The following is a 21614-nucleotide window of genomic DNA, read 5'->3' as shown; positions in this document are numbered from 1 at the left end:
TTCGCTTCGGCGGGTCGGTGTGGACTTGTTGGGCCGAAGGGCCTGTTTCCACATTGTAATCTAATCATAAGAGACAAATCTGTCTTCAAGCCATCTTTCAAATGAATCCACACATCCTGCCTAGATTGTGTAAACCACACTCGGAATTGCCATAAAAAGTTAACACTTCTGGAATAGTTCTGGTGGGAATGTACTTAGGCAAGATTTCTTGAGACTATTTATTTTAAGATGATGAAAAGACATAAGCTTTTTTGTCAAACTGTGCAATAGTTAGATATGGAAGTAGAAATAGCATTCACTTATTAGTATAATTGCTCAGTTACATAATTTCATTGCATTTGGGGAAAAAAAAGTTGCTTCTGTGTCATTCTGGCATTTTTAAAGTTACTGTGCTAACTCTCTTTCTTTATGCTTCCAGTCCAGTCCTTCTTCCCCATGAAGATCCTAACTCTTTGTCTCCCTGTCTTATCTTTTGAATTGTTGTTTTTGTGTTCTTGGCATTCAATTATTACTAATGACAGATCAGCCCAAATTTTTCACATCGTATTTAAGGATCAGTCCATTACTTTTTGGTTTTTGTGTACATTTCCTCAATCTAAAAATCTGCTATGTAAAGGTTACTTATTAATTATTCTAGTATCAGTGCAGTGTAGCATAACTGCCAGTTAACAGTGGGAAGGTTTTGTGGTTCCTTTAAGATGCTTTGATAGTGGCCTATTCTAAGTGCAAGGCAGCAGTCGGATAATTCTCCCTTTTTTTACAGAATATAAAATTGCCCCTCTGTTGGTTCCCGGATTTATAGTTCTATTCCGGATTTATAGTTCTATTCCAATTTTCCTTTCTTCCCCCGTTCTGAAGAGCAAGCACTCAAGATAGAAACTCATCTAAGTGGAGATAATCTGTGTCTGCTTGGCTATTTTGCAGCTGAAAGAAGTAAACTTCTATAATGTCTTGCAATAGTACACATTATTGTTTGGATCTGAGCTGCCTACTGCACTATTTTTAAAAAACCTTTTCTGATTTTGGACCCAAAGTACTTGCCAGTCTTGTGCACATTCTATTTAGAATTTAAGACTTTATTATATTCCTGATGGGATGTGAGTGTCACTGGCTGGGCCAACGTTTATTGCACATCTCTATTTGCTGTTGATAAGGTGACAGTTCACCAAAACCTTCTCAAAGACAACTAAGGATGGGAAATAAATGCTACTCAAGCCAGTGACTTGCACGTCCCTTGAAGAATTTTTAAAAATGTTAAATTCTAAATATTTTAGGAGCAGAGGCATCTTAGAATCATATAGCATGGGAACAGATGCTTCAGCCCAACTCGTTCATGATGACCAGCTTCTTAAATGAAACTAGTCCCATTTACCTGTGTTCAGCCCATATTCCTTTAAACCTTTCCTATTCATGTACCTATCCAAATGCCTTTTAAATGTTATAATTGTACCTCCATCTACCACTACATCTGGCAATTTGTTCCATTTACACACCACTCTGTGTGAAAAGGTTGCCCCTCATGTACCTTTTTAAAGATTAGATTACTTACAGCTTGGAAACAGGCCCTTCAGCCCAACAAGTCCACACCGACCCTCCGAACAGCAACACACCCAGACTCATTCCCCTACATTTACCCCTTCACCTAACACTATGGGCAATTTAGCATGGCCAATTCACCTAACCTGCACATCTTTGGATTGTGGGAGGAAACCGGAGCACCCGGAGGAAACCCATGCAGACACTGGGAGAATGTGCAAACTCCACACAGACAGTTGCCCGAGGCAAGAATTGAACCTGGGTCTCTGGTGCTGTGAGGCAGCAGTGCTAACCACTGTGCCACTCATCTTAAACCTATGCCCTCTAGTTTTGGACACCTACCTTGGGGAAAAGACCTTTTTGCTGTTCACCTTATCAATGCTCCTGATGATTTTATAAGACTCTATAATGTCACCCCTCAGCCTCGTACCCTCCAGAAGAAAAGATCTCAGCCTATCCTTATAATTCAAACACTTCAGTCTCAGTAACATCCTCGTAAATCCTATTTGCACTTTTCCCAGTTTAGTAACATTCGTCCTATAGCAGAGCAACCAGAATTGTACACAGTATTCCAAATGTGGCCTCACTAATGTCTTGTACAGCCATAACAACTCCGTACTCTGTGCTTTGACTACATGCCACATGCTGCTTTCACCACCTGTGACACCACTTTCAACATATGTATCTGCATCCCGAGGTCTGGTTGTAAGTTTGCTCCCTGACTTGGATAGATTTGTTCTTGGTCTGTTATGGTGTGTCAAAGATACATAAATAGCAAGTGGGACAGAACACTGGTGCTTTGTCGTACAAGGTTCTCTTCCTGAGGTTTCATACATGACATGCAATTTGCACACAGCCACTTCTGGACAGTTAAAGTTTATTAAAGCTTGTACAAGGTACGTTACCCCATTTTGCCCCCCCCCCGCAAGCATGCAAGGTCGAGTTAGTGACTCCCTGAACAAAGAAAGCACATCCCCTTTATCCAGGTCAATTGGCCATGCTTACAGATACTCTGGCCACTCCCCCACAGTCACATGCCACTCAAGACAACCCCCAGTCACTCAGTCACATGTCACCACAGATACAATGGCAGGATGAGATCAACCTCCGAGATAACTCTAATACCCTAATCCTGGGAATCATTATGCAGGCGATTTCATGACTCTGATTTCTCTCCCCCCCGAAGATAATGTAGGTGTGACATACCTAGCTTCAGGGGAAGGCAAGAAAGCATTACTGAATGAGAGTTTAGCTTGACAATAGCAGAATAAGCAGTAAATAGCCACCCAAATGAAGTGCAAGTCATCTACATTCCTGCATGAATGCCGTCCCTACCCACTTTCAGAATGTTCACTCTGCAGTTTAACTCTTAAAATTCCATCAATATCCAAAGAGATATTCCTGTTTAATCTTTGAACATTACAATCGGAGGCTCACTGATGTTACCTCGTGTGGTGACGAAACATCTGAGAACAATTCTAGCAGCTCAGCGAGCAACTTACAACCTGAGATACAAATCTTCTGCAAAATCGCCTCCCTAGGTCTCCCATCAATGCTCCCCAGGACCCTAAGTTCTATTCTGGTTTATCTTAACAAAATGCAACACCTCACATTTATCTAAGTTTATCTCCATCTGTCATCCCATAAGTCAATAGAAATAGATCAGTTTTTTTTAACGAAGTCCAATAGAATTTGTGTTTTATTATTGTGGGGGGATAATAATGACATTAGTTGAAGTATGTGCATTTTGGCTAATGTCTTCTTTGAACTCTGGGGAAACTGGACTGAAATGGTCTATTTAGTCTTCTAAATTCCACCTTTCTATCCTGATAACATTGATTGAATCTGTGTTGCATTGTTTACATTTTTTTTCTTTCCAATAATAGGCTGCCAAAGATTAAGTGCAGTACTCCAAATAAGTACTTGTACAAGTTCAACATTTATATTTTGCGTCTCTTGATATCTAACAGTTGTACTTTTATTTCACAGTTTTATATTTTGATGTATAAAGTGCTGTTATCTGGGTTGTTTGGAGATTATGGCAAGTTCCAGAATTGAGGTAGTTTATTGTATTCAAGTGTAGATCTTTATAGTAGTAGTCCCACATTACATTATTCTATTTGCTTAATCTTGTATAGAGTTGGAATTAATTTTTCAGAATAAGCTTTGTGTTTTTAGTTTTTAGCTATTCAAATATTTTAATGCATCAGAAGAAAAATGGCTATTACAAACACTTTAGTGGTCATTAATTGAACTTATGGAAACAGTTTGCTGTAAAACAAACAAGGGGATCATTGGAGCACAGATGTAACTGTTTATTTTTGGAGTCTGGGAACTTTCTGTGTGAAACATTGCAGGATTTCAGTAATGGCAGGTTAAAATACCTTTTTGAGTGTGACCACTGTTGAAAAACATTTTAATGATCTTTCAACAATGGATGTAGTATCTAGCGTAATGCAGTCCAATTTGCAGTTTTGTTGAAAAACAGTGACTGTACATGTGGCTACTTGTTAGCTACTTGCATTTATTAATGGTGTTAGGAAACAATGTATTATTTATTGAGTAACCTTATTAACTATTATAACCCTTTTAGTAACAGTAGAAAAATTGAATGCTTTGAGATTTGATTTTAATTTGTCTAGATTCACCAGCATGACCAAAGAATTTGAGTTGGAAACTTAAATTCTAAATAGAACCTTTCAGAGTAACTGAATATTCACTTTGGCACATGTAGCAGTCATATTGTGTGTAATCTGACCTCTATATTTAAGAAATCAAGTGCAGATTGACTCACTGTTTTGTTGAACATAGCTGTTTAATCACAAGTCTGACCCTGGACTTCAGTCACCTGTCTTTTTTTTAAAATTCTGTGCCTTTTCTTGTATGTTGACGTCTGTCCTCCACCTCCTGCAGTGTTTGATATTTTTAAATGTGTGTGCATCAATGACCAGGCCATCACTATTGCTCTTTACTACTCCTCCATCAGGTGGTGATATGCCAACTTCTTAAACTGCTGCATATCAACAATATGTTGGGTAGGGAGTTACAAAAGTTTGATTCAGCAGAAGTGAAGGAACCATGACATGTATGCCATCCCATCCTAGAAATGACTTGAGGGTATTTTTTTCAGGTGCTGGTGTTCCCACACATCTGTCCTTGATTTTCTAACTTTTATGAGTGTGGAAGATGCTGTCACAAGAGCTTTAACAGATTGCTGCAATGCTGCTTTTAGGTGGTGGAGAAACTGCTTTGGCTTTCGTGTTCAGCTTATTGAATGGTTCAGCTGGATTCATACAGATAAATGGCAAGTATTCCATCACATTTTCAGACCTGTGCCCTATAAGTGGTGGTAAGCTTCAGGAAATGAGGAGCAATATTCCTTCTAAAGCATGCAGCCGCTTAGAGAGTCCATACACTGATTGGCATGAAGACCCAGTGCCTCCTGGCTCCAGAAGTTGCTGCCGAGTATCGAGGTTGGAGGTAAAGAGATGTGCATCAAGGGAAAGTGGCCAGAAAACTTGTATGAATTTTAGTGATCCCATTGGACAAAAAGGCCAGTACACACAATGTGAAGTGTATCATTCTATGTTAGAGATCCGAACAAATAGGTCTTCCTTGAAGTAGCAACATGGGATCCTTTATGTCCATCTGAGTTAGGACTTTGGCTAAATGTCATTCCATAGGTGGTGTTGTCTGTGCTCCAGTACCTCTTATGCATTCAACAAAGGATCTCTGGATTACACTTCACATTTTGATGTCTTCCTTCTGTGTGGTGGGGAGGTGGTGAGCGGATATAAATATCAGGTCAGGTTACTCATAATGTTTGCCTATATAAATGAAATGTTTCTGCATGGTAATTCATGTAGAATTACCAGAAAGCTTTAGCTAGGTTGTTTATAAAGTGGGGAAATGAAGGGAAAAGCATTGAACAATTGGTGTTGCACAAATGATCAATCATTTTCTATTGGATATGAAAGATATTGAAGGAAGTGACGTTAGAAACTATAGGAGCATTAGCCATTATCTTGCCTAGACTTGGGAGGTACCAAAATATTGGGGAATTGCTACATTACATCCTTGTTGAAAAAAGGTTGCAAGGATAAGCCAGCAATTATAGATCTGTCAAATTAACTTAATTAGTTTGGAAGCTTTTAGAATAATTATTTGGGATAGATTTAGTAGTCACATTGAGGTAGAAAAAGTGAATTGAAAAGCCAGCATGGATTTGTGAAAGGCAGAATATATTTAAATAACTAGAGTTCTTGGTGAAAAGGTAACAAAGGGTAAATGAGGGTAATACTGTTTTATTGGTGTACATGAGTTTTGAGAAGGCGTTTAGTCCAGTGCCACAAAATTGACTTGTTAAAGTTAACTCAGAATAAAAAAGCTGTAGCAATGTGGATTCAAAGAGTGATAGGCAACAGGAAGTAATGGTTAATCAATACTTGTTTGGGTTGCTTAAAAGATTTTATAGTGGAATTCCCCAGGAATCAGTATTAGCATGTTGACTTTTCTTGACATGTATTAATGATCTACATGTTGCCTTTCAGGACCCAATTTCAAAGTTTGCAGATGATACATCTTAAACTGAGGAGGATAGTGTAGAACTTCAAAAGGAAGGACATTAGACAAGCGCAGGAGTGTGGGATAGGTGCCAGGTAATTGCAAGGTGATGCATTTTGGTAGAAAGAACATCGACAGACAATGTAAGCTGCACATTCAATACTAAATTAGGTGCAGGAGGAGAGGGACCTGATCGTGTATGTGCGTTGAAGGTAGTAGGGTAGGAGAAGGAAGAAGTTAATAATAGTATCCTGGGTTTTATTAATATGATCATAGGATTGCAAGAGCTAGAAGATGATATTTCTACTTGGAGTAAGCATCTAATGTGCAAGTGTATGAGGAAGAGGCAGGAAATTGGCAGTTGATAATGATAGTTATTAGCAAACCTGGTGCAGATACAGTGGGCCAAATGGTGGCTTCCTATGCAGTAACATTTCTGTGATTTTGAAAGCCCAAATATGTAGCTAGCTCTCTTTGCTAATGTTCACTGATAACAAAAAAGTAAGAGCTGTTGATTGGTGTATGCTCTTAAAGTTTTTCTTTTCCCACGATGCTCCACTATTTCCTAAAGACTTGCAGTTTGGTTTTCGGTTAAATTGTTCCATGACATTACTCAGCTTTGACATAACTGCAATGTTTGCCATGCGTTTTTTTTCAGTGTTGTGACAAATATGTGAAATTATCATGAACCTCCAGCTTCATATTGTTAATTCAGATAAATGGCAGTATGTTATACCTAACCTGTGTCCTCAATGCTTGACAATGGTGAGATGTGGACAACATAGGCCAGGTAGGATAAAAGGTTGAATGCTATTTTGTCCTTCAATGTCTCCAAAAAATGATCAGTTTAGATATGCTGGAAAATGGCTAGAGTAGCTGGAACTAGAGGAAGGGGCAATATCACTGCACCATAGAGCACTATGTCTCAGATATATCCTTCACATTTCTTTGCAGGATAAGGTTACAAACAATGAAATTCTGAAGAGTGCTACTTGCTAAGCTGACATTGGCTACATTAGCTCAGCTGGTTTCATGAGATGGATAATGGTTGTGTATACCCAATCATCAGTACAATAAACTCACCCTGGGTTCCGAATCTCTCTCTCCACCTCTATTATGCAGACATAAAGGAGGAAGGTTGTGGACACTGGCACCTGGGTGACCGTTGCTGCAAGAAGAACATGGGAAATAAGAGCAGGAATAGGCTGTTTAACCCTTCAAGCCCACTCCACCATTCAGTGCAAGTATGTGTAGAAATTACAAAAGTCACCTAAATCTTGGCATTTTACTTGCTGTTTTAGTCAGTCATAGAGTCAGCACGGAAATAGACCCTTTGATCCAAATCATCTATGCCATCCTGATATCTTAAACTGACCTAGTCCCATTTGCCAGCATTTGGCTCTTATCCCTCTAAACCCTCCTTATTCACATCCCCATCACTACTTCTGGCAGCTTGTCCCACACATGCCCCCTCCATGTGAAAAAGTTACTACTTTGGTCCCTTTTGGATCTCTCCTCTCTCACCTTTTAAAATTATGCCTTTTTAGTTTTGTACTCTCCTATCCTGAGGTAAAAAGCCTTGGCTATTCACCCTATCCATGCCCCTCATGATTTTATAAACATCTGTAAGATTACCAAAGAGCCTCTGACACTCCAGGGGAGGAAAAAAGTCTCAACCTATTCAGCCTCTCCCCATACCTCAATCCCTCCAATCCTGGCAATATCCTTGTAAATGGTTTCTGAATGTTTTCAAGTTTCACAACTTCTTTCCTATAGCAAGGAATCCAAATTTAAATGCAGTATTCTAAAAGATCTTTTGAAATGTGGTCTGACCAGTTTTGATTAAAACATGCCTTCACATCAGGAAAATGTGATTTTACATTTTTCTAATGTCGGTCATTTTTAATCATGAGTGAAATTTCCGAAAATGCCTTTTATTTGAAAGCAAACGGAACACCAACAAAACATTTTGACTAGTCGAGACATGGGTTTCCTTGGACTGTTGACTATGTGAAACCTAACTACGTTTTCTCTTCATTCCTGTCTGCCTTTCATTGTTATGCTCATTTAACTGATTATGATCTTCAGATTACTGGGTTTTGTTTCACCATGGTATTTGATTAGCTCATTCTGCTGGTGCAAATGATGCCGGTGTGTAATGGATGCATTTAGAAGAACCAGATCAATTTTTCCAGAATTTTTCCTTCTGTCCAAAAAGTGAAGTTACAATATTCCTATTTGGTTGTCTGGGGAAGAATATACATCAGTGTCCATTTCAAAAAATGAAAGGAGAGATTATGCCACCATGAGCGTTGATAATGTGAAAAACCTCTCCAGGCAAACTCAAAAGGCGTTGTATTACAAAAAGTATTGGCTTCACTTTCTAATAATTTGTTAATTACTGTTCACTGTGCACTGTTCATATTGACTGAGAAGTGACTTCCTATTGAGAAGAGCTTCCCATGTAAGAAAAGTATGAACCACAATTGATGCTGTAATAGTATTTTGCTCCGATGCTGTAATAGTATTTTGCTCCAATGCTGATATTCCCAAGGCTGCTGCTGCATTACTGGCATGTATATTAACCTTTCAATGTTTTGGTTCTTTTAGTGATATGATATTCAGAATTATGGTAGGGTAACGAGCTTTTAAGCTGCTTTACAAAAGAGCTTTTTCCAATTTGATATTTCTCTGTAGCTTTCCCATCTGCTTGACCAATGCCCTCAAGGGTTGAGTTGTTTTCCAGTTTCAGAATAGAGCTTTTCCTCAACCACATACCTATCCCACATAGCCTTTGCATATAGATTAGTGCTGGTATATTCAAAAGGAATTGATGCCATTCTCCAATTGAAGAACAGATTCTTCACACTTACGAGACCATTTATTGTCTCTAAAGATGCAATGACTTTATTAGTGATAAATATGTGTAAAGGGAGTGAGATGGTTGGAAGCTCAAAATTGCTGCTGTAAATTTTCTAAGTTTGTTGTTAGGGTATTTTTATCTGCTTTGCATTTAAAATTATTTTTCCTCTTGTGTCCTTGAGGTTTCACAAGTCTGAAGTGGAAAACTGGTCATATACTTAATGGAAATGTAGGAAACCTCTTAGTAAATACACTTTAGAATGATGAATGTAACGAAGTACTTTGGCAATCTAATTAAACTCAGTCCCATAGATACTGAAGGTTGTGGATATTGATAAAGGTAATTTAACAGCTCTTGTGTCCCTACCCCTGGATCGGGAGGCCTGGGTTCATGTCCCACCTGTTTCTGTGGTGTGTAACAACAAAAAATCTCTGAAAGGTCGATTAGAAGAATATGCTGAATAAAAATCAAGAGGAAATTTGTGTCCTACCTTAGCTGGTTTTGGGACTGAGGGATAATACTGAAAATCTGGAGTAAAGATTCTCTTCCACTTAAGTTTGTTTTTGTAAACTTTCTTCCATACTTTGACTCATCACTGACCAGTATTCATGTGTCAGACAATGTTGTTCTAATTATTGTTTGTACTAAGCACTCTTTGAAACGAAATGTCCATTGGTTCCTATTTGCAATTCTGAAAGGCAATTGTTTGGAACAGATTCTTTTGATCTGATCAGAGGTGGCCCTGACCTTATCCAGCATAATTCACAAACAAAAGCATAGTAGTGCCAATGCAGAATATCAGAAATAAAAGGATAATACTGGAGAAACTCAGCAGGTCTGAACTACGAAGAGTCATGTCAGATGCACAACTTGGCACACTTTTCTCTCTCCACATACGCTGCCTGACCTGCTGAGTTTGTCCAGCATTTTTTTTTTCTTTTTAAGAAAAGGTTTTGTGAATTATAAATAAACTGAAAACTAATTGCAGAGCTAATTTTGGCCAGGGCATCTAGAGAACTTCACTATTCGAATTTTGATAATGCTGAGATTTTGTTAAACTCTCCATCAGTAGTAATGTTGCTGCTGTTTCTACTGTTTAATTACTCAAATTCACTCTTAAGAGATGCACTTCACTGCTTTTGACTTGCAGGGGTAAAAAGATCAAGACATGTATATCGTTTGAATAATGCACTAAAATGATACATTTGGGTCAGGGGTACTTCCCAGGTTTACTTTTGTTTTTAGTATGTAGAAACCCAAATAGTTTTGAGCAAAATTGCCAATTATATTGTAATATTTGGCCAACATTTAACCAGAATGAAATGGTTTAAGCTTGAATATTTTAAAATTATAACAAATGCAACGTTGCACAGTACAACTGTCCTCTCTAGCAGTAGTGGTATGTATGTATGTATATACACAATACAACATTGACTGTAGTTATTTTGGAATAGAAAAGCTTCTAGTCACTAAGCATATTAGGTGGTACCTGAAATGTTAAGCCAAAATTTTCCTCTGCACAAATGATATCTGCCCTGTTGATTTGTTTCTGGGATCTGTTATATTTTGCTTTTTCTTATAATGAAGCTGTAGATATTTGAGTAGCTTGTTTCGTTTTTGAGGTAGCATGGCAGCACGATCCCACTCTTCCAATAGAATTTTAAAGTGAAGTTTATTTTCTTTGTTTGCTCATCAGCATTGGGTGGGAAGGTCAGCGTAGAAATGAACACCTGAGTCGTTGAACAAAATATTTATCAATGCACTCAATTTAAACAAATATGTAATTTAAAGCTTTCACAAGAAAATTAGAATAAATTTGATTCTATATCTGAACAAGATCTTTGAGTAAGTGTATTTTAAAGTTTTTAGCCTACTGCAATGCTGATTAATTTGATTCCTGCACATCTGTAACCCTCCTTCTCTTTAGGACTTTAAATCTTTATCTTCTGTGTATTTTCTCTCTTTGCAATTTATTCTGTCCCAGTGAAGATTAATATATTGTGAACAGTTTGGCAAACCATGGTACTAAAGTACACTTTTGAAGCATTGTTATCTAGTATTGGAAGCAAACTCAGGAAGTGCTCAAAGTTTTAAATTTTGTTTTAGCTGCCACTTAGTTTGTCAAAGATGACTAGACATCATGACAGTAGGGGAGCAGAATTTGCATATTTAATTCTGATGCACAAGCGAGAAAATAGTACTTCTAAATTAGATTCAGGTGGTGATACCTTCCATTAATTGGTATTCTTGTATCTGTTTTTGCTGAGTTGTTGCCGATGTGAAGCCTTCTCCAAAAGCATTGTAAAAGCTAAGTGGAACTGTTTGCTGCTATGGTCCACACTGCAAAGCTGTTCTAACTTACAGGAATAAAGAAATTCCTGGTGCAGTTCGCATATCTCTGACTACATGATTCAATAGATTTGAATTAATAGTAGTACTCTAGGCTTCTGCTGTTGAGAAATATTCAACAATGATTTGTAACCAACTAGTGTGAAGATGACAAAATCCTCAAGGGCTAAATTTGCTTCAATATTAGGGACTAAGTTGGTCATCTTTGGAATTTTCTTGCAATATATTGCTCCAAAATGTTTCTAAGCATCTGACCAAAATATTTTTAACAAGTTTTATAGATATTTTATCTCCTGCCATCCACTGCATCTAAACCAATCTGCCTTGGGACAATGAAAATTTTGATTATTGAATGCCAACCTTTAAACAGAACTTCATTAAGTAGTCCTGGATGCTAAACTCCAGCTTAGATTTGCTACATTCAAAGGTTTTATCATCTTTTTACAACAACTACGAAGACTTCTAATGGAGGAATTCAAGTGCTGTGATTTTGAGTATGTGGAGTTTCTCATATCACCTTCAGCTTGGCATATATCCAGGGAGCACTGGCTTTGACAGCATCAATATAAGGTAGAATTGTTTTAATATTAATTGCAGCGGTAGGTACTAGTATTGGAAGCAAACTCATGAATTTAGTTCTGTGATGAAAAAATGAATATCTGATAGTTAGTCAATGCAATAACACAGCAAAGTGGAAATTTAGTGTCAAAATTATTTTCACTCACTTGAATTGAGCAGCTTTGGAATATGAAAATTAGATTATATCCTAAGAGCATTGCAATATTAATTCTCAGTGCTGTGGAGTGTAAATAAGTAAAGGTATGATCCCATCTGTAGTCTAATCATGCCAAGTAAGAAGACATCCAGCAACATCTGCAATATTTGTTCCATAACAAAAATAGGTAAATCAAAGTTGGGCTTGTTGGTTCCCTATATCTTTTGTTAGCTAGTTACCAAAAGGAGGAATTTGTGATGAACTTAGCAAACTTTTTCTCCTCCTTTTGATAGCAAAGCTAGGTTGAATTGTGGCAATACAATCTTAGTGCCTTATGGTTTAAACTGCAAACATTCACAAAATTAAAAAATACAACTCTAATTTCAAATATAGAACATCAAACTTTACAGCGCAGTACAGGCCCTTCGGCCCTCGATGTTGCGCCGACCTGTCATACCAATCTGAAGCCCATCTAACCTACACTATTCCATGTACGTCCATATGCTTGTCCATTGACGACTTAAATGCACTTAAAGTTGGAGTATGCACATATTACAAATTCAGCCTTATGTTTTTGGGTGATGACTTGGAAACTTTAACTCTGTTTCTCCCCTTGTTAGATGTATCCTGACCCACTGAATATTTCAAGTGTTTCCTGTTTCTATTTCAGATTTACTACATCCGTAGTATTTTGCTTATATGTCAACATTGATCAAGTTGACATCATCCTTCAATTATTGCAAACTCCTACAGTTTTCCTGCATAATACGAAAGAATTTTTAGGCCTGTCATTCACTAACATTGAGACCGTTTTATCATCAAAATATGCTCATTGATTTATTTTGTTTTGTAGGACTACACGAAAGAAGGAACGTGAAAGAATTCAGCTGTTCCATCTGTATTGTCAGTTTGACTTAAGGATGTGTTGTCTCTCAAAAAATGTACAAAAGAAGACAAAAATGGAAGATTTGTCGAGACCTTTGATGGTGCTAAACTTGTAGTAGCCCATCGTTTTAACCGTGATGATATTCTAAAATTCCAAGGTTTGGCATTGGTTTGCATGGCAAAGTAACCGTGGAGAAGCCAGGCTACCACAAACTTATGGATTTTGATAAGAGAGGGGGGAGGGGTGACACGGAAGAAACGAGAAGAATGTCAAAATCTGGCGGGCGCGGAACCAATTGTGGCCGGAGTACAGGGACCAGTTCTGGAGTCTTAATGGTTGGTCCCAACTTCCGCGTGGGGAAGAAGATTGGATGTGGGAATTTTGGAGAGCTTCGTCTGGGTAAGAAACATCAGAATTGCTGATTCCTCCTTTTATTTCCATGAACAATTGAGTTGGATTTGTACGTTTGACTGTTACAAACAGAATGTCTAATAAATAGAAGGTACAGCAATAGTTTGTCACTAAGTAATCCAGGAACCTAGGTAAAGCTTTGTGGGCTTGAGTTCAAAAGCAGATGGTAGAATTTGAATTCAGATTTTAAAAAAAAATTTGAAATGAAAGGTCTAATGGCAACCATTTTTGTAAAAACAGTAAAAACTAATCACTATTGACCTTAAGGGAATGACATTCTAATAATACTTCCCTGTCTGGCCTAAGTGTGACTTCAGACTAACAGCCATATGTGATTGACTCTTTTAATTTCCTTTTGAAATGGCCTGGCAAGCCCCTCCGATCAGGGGCTTGGAGTTGGCAATAAATATTTGCCTAGCCAGTGATGCTCATCCCATTAATGAAATTTAAAGTCATTGGAATAATTGGTACTTAGCCTGGTTACCAAAGATAAACTTGTATATTCTGAATAATTTCTGGTGTTCTACTTAGTCCAGTGTACATATTCTCACTTGCCTTAGTCTTGTGTAAATTTTAGATTTAGATTTTATTGTAATGTGTACTTGAGTACAGTGAAAAATGTATAACGTTGCCATTCTCTGGCACCATCTTAGTATACCAAAGGCAGGACTAAAAATACAAGCAGAAATACATGAAACAGCCAAAAGAAAAGGAAACGTATAAATCACTCCTTACCTGGTTCTCTCCAGAGAAACAAAGCTACAAACTCCATCCCTCAGTCTGCAGACTCAGGTTCCCTGAGTCCCCGCACTCTTCCACTGTTGGAATGCCACCACCTCCACCAATAGGTACCTGTGCCCAGCCCAAAACATTCTGAATGTTTAAACAAAACCTCAATAGACCAAATAAGGATTCCAATTTAGTGAGTATTGGAAGTGTTGTTTGGATTTGGTTGAGTTCGTGAATTAGGCTAGCAAACTGGGTGCAGCAGCATGACTATTATCTTAAGGGAGTTGAGTATGAGAATAGGGATATCTTCCTGCAACTGTACATGGTGCTGGTGAGACCACATCTGAAGGACTGAGCGCAGTTTTGGTCCCTTATTAAAAGAAAGATATCATTTTATTGGAGGCAGTTCAGTGAAGATTTGCAATGATGATCCCTTATGTGAAGGGGTTGCATTATCAGCAAAAGCTAAACAAGTTAGAACTCTGCTCACTGGAGTTTAGAGGAATGAGAGATCAGCATTTGTTCATCACGGATTGCCTGGACAAGGTGTTAGCTACCTTGTGACATGGCAATCTTTGAGGAGTAGGAACAGCTGTAGTTCTGTGGAGGAGGAGTTCCTAGATTGTTACTCTATTTGCATGATTTCAGGGTGATACATGACTTGAGAATTTGCAAGTGGTGGTGCTCGCAAGCATCTGCTGATGTCCTCCTAGGCAATGGAAGTTGTGCATGTGGAAGGTACTGTTGAAGGACACTTTCTATGTTAGTTGCTGTAGGGCATCTAGTAGATAGTACACACTACTACGTCAGGGAGTTATTAGTGAAGGAAGTGAATATTCAAGATGCTTCTTACAAGGTGGTGTCAAGCTTCTTGAGTGATCCTGGACCTGCACCAATCCAAACAAGTGGAAAATGTTCCATTCTTTGTAGCCACAGTGAGGGTAAAAATCTAGAAACTCCCTTTCCCACAGAAGTACAGGTTAGGTATGTGGAGACAAAATGAGAATGGATGACTGCCACATTAGTCCAAGCAAATAGGGCCTCCTGTACTGAGCAGTTGGGACATGCACAGTTTGCTGCTGAGCAGCACTGGGGCTAATATCCTCAATGGTGATGTTCCACAGCTTTAAACTAATTTGCACGGTGATGGAAACCTGAAGGTGAAACTACAGTTTGGGGGGAGTAGAACTGGTAAAGTAAAGTAAATAAAAATCAAAAAATAGAAGATGGTTGAAGTATAGGTTTGTATCAAATAGGCTTAGTAAAGCATATTTAAAAAGTAGTTCAAGGCAGTCAATCTGAATACACATGGTATTCGTGAAAGTTTGATGGTTTGAATCACAAATGAGAAATTTTTTTTTTAAAAAATTAATTCCTAAAATGAAGACGTGGCAATAGGATGACCAGGTTTGTAAACTGATGGTCAAGGATATTCTTCAGCATTTAGGAAGACTGGGCAAAAAGGAAAAGGAGGTGCGGTGCCACTTTTACAGGGCAGAAATAACATCTACATATACCCAATCTGTTTCAACTCTTCAAAATAGGCAAAAGCCATTTCCTGGTTCGTTTCCCAGTAATTTGATCACGACATTGCCCTTTCAACCTCCCTTGTTTAAAATTTAAACAGCCTGACAGTTAACTGTCAATCAGCATTAATTTGTGCATTTTCCAAGGCAATGCCTCTACCAGAGTTCCACCCACCAATCAATCAACATACTCCTCTCATACAGTACAACTGTTTGCTTTTCTCCTTGAATTGCTATTCTTGCAAATTGTGCTGACAATGCAAGGTCGATGCTGAACAAAATGTATTTTTCAGCAGTACCCCAGTTCTCTACTGCTAATCAATTATTTAAGTACTTTAGTTAAATGTCTAAGTCATGTTTAAGTTCACGCCTTTTTAATAAAAAACAAAATTGCTCCCAAGTCTGCTGATTGCTTTGCCCATTTTTTAATTCAGGTGTACACTTATTTCCAGTGAAGTCAGTTAGCTACATTTTTCTGTTCACATAATCTGTCGATATTTTGTAATTTTTGCTTCCTTCTGTATCTATAATGCCATCTATCATTTGAGTCATCGGCATCTTTGCATATGTGGTTTTCGATCCTTGTCATATTGTGAAGCCCCAACAATGATCATTGTACGTCATAGAGTCATAGAGATGTACAGCATGGAAACAGACCCTTCGGTCCAACCCGTCCATGCCGACCAGATATCCCAACCCAATCTAGTCCCACCTGCCAGCACCTGGTCCATATCCCTCCAAACCTTTCCTATTCATATACCCATCCAAATGCCTCTTAAATGTTGCAATTGTACCAGCCTCCACCACTTTCTCTGGCAGCTCATTCCATAAACATACCACCCTCTATGTGAAAAAGTTGCCCCTTAGATCTCTTTTATATCTTTCCCCTCTCACCCTAAACTTAGGCCCTCTAGTATGTCAACACTGGCCATGTTTCGTCTGTCAATGTATCAGCCCATTATCCCAACCCTTTTACTCAACCAATTATGTAACCAGGTCAACTACTTACCTTGCCAATGACATCCATAGATATTCCCTCTTCAGTCTTAGTCATCTTTTCAATATCTAAATAGGTTTCTGTAGCCAGTTCTACTCTTTCCAAATTCATGTTGTCTGTCTGACCTGAATTTAATTTTCAAACGCACTACCTTAATTATAGGTTCTTGCAATTGCTTGACCAAAAATATCAGGGTAACTGGCCTTCATTCTCTTTGTTTTCCTGAAACACCTTTCTGAAATAGTGTGATTTTAAAAGGTGTTAAGTTTGAGTAAAGAAAACTTTGGAGAAACACCTATTGGGACCCTGCTTGTCACCTTTATACTGTGATTTGTATAGTTCCCTTCTTTAGGATCTTGCTATTTTTACATTTCTAATACTTCAGTTTTATCTTTTAGCCTTTTTAGTTTAATCTTTTATCTCTCTAGTTATCTGACATCTTTGACTATTGGAGCTCTTTTCCCCTTTTCCTCTGTCGCAGTTAATTCTTTTTTTAAAATCCATCACATTATCCTATTTTTTTTTTCATTGAATAGGTTTGTCTGGTTCCTGGGGGCTGTCTCCATCTCGTGTCAGAAATCAACATTGGTTAATGCTAGCATCTTGGCTGTGTTAGGTTATTATATTATGATTGCTATTAGCTCGTTCACTATTCAGCTGAATAGTACTGTTACAGGATCTGAAATACTTATATCAGAATATCATTCTTGTTACTTCAAGGAGGTGTTGCTGCAGCAAACTATCCCAGGCACACACTAAAATCACTCCTTTCTCACTCCTGACCTGTTAGTCCACTTAATCCAGTCAATATGAAGTTCAAGTTCCTGTTAAAACCAATCCATTTTTACCACCTGATAGTTTGATCTTTGCCTTTATATAATCTGCAACTTCACAGCTGCTATCAAGAAAATGTCTTAAATTCATGTTTTAATTCTACCCATAAAATCTTCACTGCCTGCTTACCTTCTTTTGATGTTTGTTTTTAGTCACAATGGCTACTCCAACCATTCTACCATTTTCTGTCTTTCCTATAGACCTTTAAAGCAAGTGTGTTTTGTTGCATTTTTGAGCATTTGAATATGTTTCAGTAATGACTACTATGCTATATTCTTCAACTTGAATTTGCACAGTCAAGTTTTTGTAAACTGCTATGTTCCTCCTACTCCCTTGCTCTGAGGTTTAATTTATTTGTATCCTTTTAGATTTCCTATTGCCTGCAACATCTGAAGGATGATTTCAAATTTCTTTTGCATGTGTTTGACCTGTTATCCCACTGCTTTTGTCGTTGACACATTCCATAAATCACCTAACTTAATTTAAATCTTTGTAAGTACACCCCGCTTATCCCTTCTGCTCTGGCCGGAATTGTACAAGTCGAAAAGTGTGCTTTTCCATGCCACAGCATGTCAAGCAGCCTTTGAGGAGCAGGAGAATCAACATTTTGGGCATAAACCTTTGATCAGAATTGTACAAGCAGAGTCCATCTCAATAGTACAGTCCCTTTCTGTTTCAAAACTCTTTCTGGCGTCCTGTGCCACTCCTTTTTAGCCATATGTTGATTTCTGAATCTGCTGAAATTGTAATCCAGATATTATCATTCCTTTTTTGGTTCATTCTTATTTAGCTTCTAATTCCCTCCTCTTCTGCTTCAGATGTTTAGCTGAGAGATCTCCAGAACCCATGGTGCCAGGCAGGCAGAACAGAATTCTTGTTAATTGACACAGCTCTCTGCAGTAATTTGCTTGACAGGAATGTCTTCTGTTGCCACATTCCTTTTTACTATCCCTGTCCCCCAAACTTGAATGGCCTCCTCCATCATAGTGTTGTGATAAGTTTGTTCATCTATCCGTTGCCATCGTTTTCTCAGAGTTAGAAGTCTAAAACTGACTGTAAAGTCAAGTTTACATATAAATAAAGATACAATTAAATTATTTCTAAGATTAAACACTGGTTAGAAGTGGAGTAACTTTGTTGGAAATGAATAAAAATTCAATTTTTTAAAAAAGTTGTGGCATATTCTTTTTTAACTTTGCTTGTGGCCTTTTGAGTTATAGGAGGTGAAACAATTCAGAATTTTAAAAAATGTATGGTTTCCCCAGTTGTTGAAATTGCCAGTCACAGCCACCAGCCAGATAGCAAATCCAATAGAATCATGCTGGCGATAGACTGAAGTTCAACACCGGTAACTCCAGTTTAGCTGATTGTGTGTATGCTTGTCAGATGACTGTACCAGAGAGAAATTAAGCCATGGTAGAGCATAATATCAAGAGTTCTGAGTAGGCTATCGTTTGACTTCAAGATCTCCCAGCAAAAGGATATTCAAACCCTGCAAGTATAGCTGAGCCTGTGAGGAAGTGAAATGTTTTCAATCAAAACAAGTCAAGCTGATGCTGCAGTGAAAAGCCATAGTGTGACATAAAAAGCTGATATCACTAAGGAGCTGAGAGATTCTACCATTTGAGTTCTGAAGGATTAAAAAAAAACTATCTTGTGCATTCAACAAGTGGTTATCCTGTTCAGCAGCAAGGAGGATAAGAATGGCTGCTGTGACAACTTTGAAGAAGCTATGTTAAAGAAATTCAAGGCAGCTTAAGCAGAAAACATTCCCACCTCTGATCCAATCTTGCAGGTAAAGGGAATCACACTTGCAAACAGACTGGGCCATGTGGCGTTTGGTTGAACTAAATCAAGATAAGGCATGTCATAGTTTTCCATGTGGTAAGTAGTGAGGGTGTGGCACTTTAGGGAAGGCAACTGTAATTCCAACTCTGACTTCACTTTGCATCCTGAATGCAGAAGACCCTGCATGTAGTAAAATTACCATGTGGAGGATGTTTTCTTCATTATGCTTTGATCTATGTAAGATGTGGACTATGTTCGTTCTTGCTTTAATATAGCTGTAAAGCAGCTCCTCCAGTGTTTACGTATCTCATCATCATTTTGAGAAATGCTGGTACTTTTTGGGCATGACAGGCTACTTATCTAGTTTCTCTTAAGAATGCCTTACTTTTTTTCAAGAATACCTGATTCATTTCATTTCCAAATGTGATGTGTATTCACTGACTAGAATTTTCATAATCCCCTTTTTTTGAGTCTTGAGACATATCTGTTATTCTTTAACTTTAAAGTTGTGAGCCTGGTTATTAAATTTTTATCTGATTCTACATTCAACAAAGTCTTCACATAAATCTTCAATAAAATTGCTACTCTTCATATATGTTTAGTCATCCCTCATACTCCCCTTTAATTTGAGAATTAATCTTGGAATTATCCTTTCCACTTCTAATAACTGATTCTTTTTCAAATAAGGAGGTAAGGACTAAAGACACACTGCAGCTGTAATCTCACAAAGGCTAGATATAATTTTCTGAATTACATTGGTTGATAGATGAATAAAGGAAAGAAAGCACTTTACAAACTAGTATAAAAATACTTTTAAAATGCTATCACTTTGTAGTTTCAGAAATAGGGCATTGGCAAATATTGACCAGGTCACTGAACAGTACTGCCCTCATGATTTGTTTTTGGAAGGAGATCAGACTAATATTCTACAACATTGGAATTATTACCATGCATTTATTCTTGTACACATTACAGTTTTTTTCGCGTTCAAATTGTGATCTGGGTACAGATTACACTGCCAAGTTTGGCTTGTTTCAAAGTTTATTTTTCTTACCAAATCTCTGAAAATTCATTTGCATTTCTGCCAAAAATAAATTTCGCCATGAGTCAGTGCACTTGGGTGGTGTTTTAGAACATAATTACCACAAATTTTGAAATTAAAATGTTATAATCTAATGCACTTTTATTAATATGGGTGAAGCAGGGTTTTGTCACAAAATAAACATTTTAATAATCTCTAGTTCATCACGGAGTACCCTGCCTTTAAATAACTGAAAATAGCTTTGAAAGACAATACTAAGTTAGTTACATTGGCATATAGTTCGGTAGGAGAAATTGAGGACTGCAGATGCTGGAGATCAGAGCTGAAAAATGTGTTGCTGGAAAAGCACAGCAGGTCAGGCAGCGTCAAAGGAGCAGGAGAATGGACGTTTCGGGCATAAGCCCTTCTTCATGAAGTTGTTCAGTGCTTAGTAAATTTAGAGGTTGTGACTCATAATTTGCTATCGGTGGCAAAGTGATGGTGCTTACCACCAATGTCAGAGGCTATGGGGTGACCGTAGAGGTTTATAAAATCACGAGGAGCATGGATAGGGTAAATAGGCAAAGTCTTCTCCCTGGGGTGGGGGAGTCCAGAACTAGAGGGCATTGGTTTCGGGTGAGAGGGGGAAAAATATAAAAGAGACCTAAGGGGCAACTTTTTCCACACCCAGAATGGTACGTGTATGGAGTGAGCTGCTAGAGGAAGTGGTGGAGGTTAGTATGATTGCAACATTTAGGAGGCTTTTGGATGGGTATATGAATAGGAAGGGTTTGGAGGGATATGAGCCGGGTGCTGGCAGGTGGGACTAGATTGGGTTGGGATATCTGGTCAGCATGGACAAGTCGGATGGAAGGATCTGTTTCCGATCTCTATTACTGATGCTTTGACTCGAAAGCTGTCCACAAAGATCTAAAAAGCTTTTCATAGGTTCGTTGCTGCTGTCATGAATTTTATTCTGTTACCACCTAAAAACCTTTCAGGTCTCTAGCAATAATAATATTGAACACCGTGGCAACTATTATATTAAAGAACAAAATCAGCAAACAAGCATCAACCAATAAGGTTCTCTGATGCAATGGAGGCATAAGTGAAATTTATTACTTTTCTTTATAATTTAACAGAAACTAAAATAGGAGGTCTAGCCGTACACATAGGGTTGAGGTTGAAGTTGTATAGCAGTGTAAACATTAAGAAATAATTCATTGCTTTTAAAAAAGTATTTACTTTTTAATGGAATTGTGAGCTTGAGGATTGTTCCTTAAGGATCTCTCGGGAACTGAGGGATCACTCCTCAGTAATTCTGACATGACTTGGCATTTAAAAAAAATAGGCTGCACATAATTTACCATTGCATTTTTAGGTGACCATAATTAAG

General features: G+C 37.9%; 1 protein-coding gene across 1 annotated transcript in view; it reads left to right on the top strand.

The window, feature by feature from the left end:
• The window catches only part of LOC122565337 (casein kinase I), a 112639-nt gene that overhangs the window by 44854 nt on the left and 46171 nt on the right, over positions 1-21614 (top strand). Inside the window, exons 2-3 of the mRNA XM_043721207.1 lie at positions 12880-13317; positions 21458-21492. Coding sequence (XP_043577142.1) covers positions 13128-13317; positions 21458-21492 — 225 coding nt within the window. The 5' untranslated portion in view covers positions 12880-13127. The remainder of the gene's footprint in view (positions 1-12879; positions 13318-21457; positions 21493-21614) is intronic.

The sequence above is a fragment of the Chiloscyllium plagiosum genome, chromosome 31, assembly GCF_004010195.1.
Source record: "Chiloscyllium plagiosum isolate BGI_BamShark_2017 chromosome 31, ASM401019v2, whole genome shotgun sequence".
NCBI classification, from domain to species: domain Eukaryota; kingdom Metazoa; phylum Chordata; class Chondrichthyes; order Orectolobiformes; family Hemiscylliidae; genus Chiloscyllium; species Chiloscyllium plagiosum.
The sequence above is the reverse complement of the archived record's forward strand: the minus strand, read 5'-3'. Positions and strand labels throughout refer to the sequence as shown.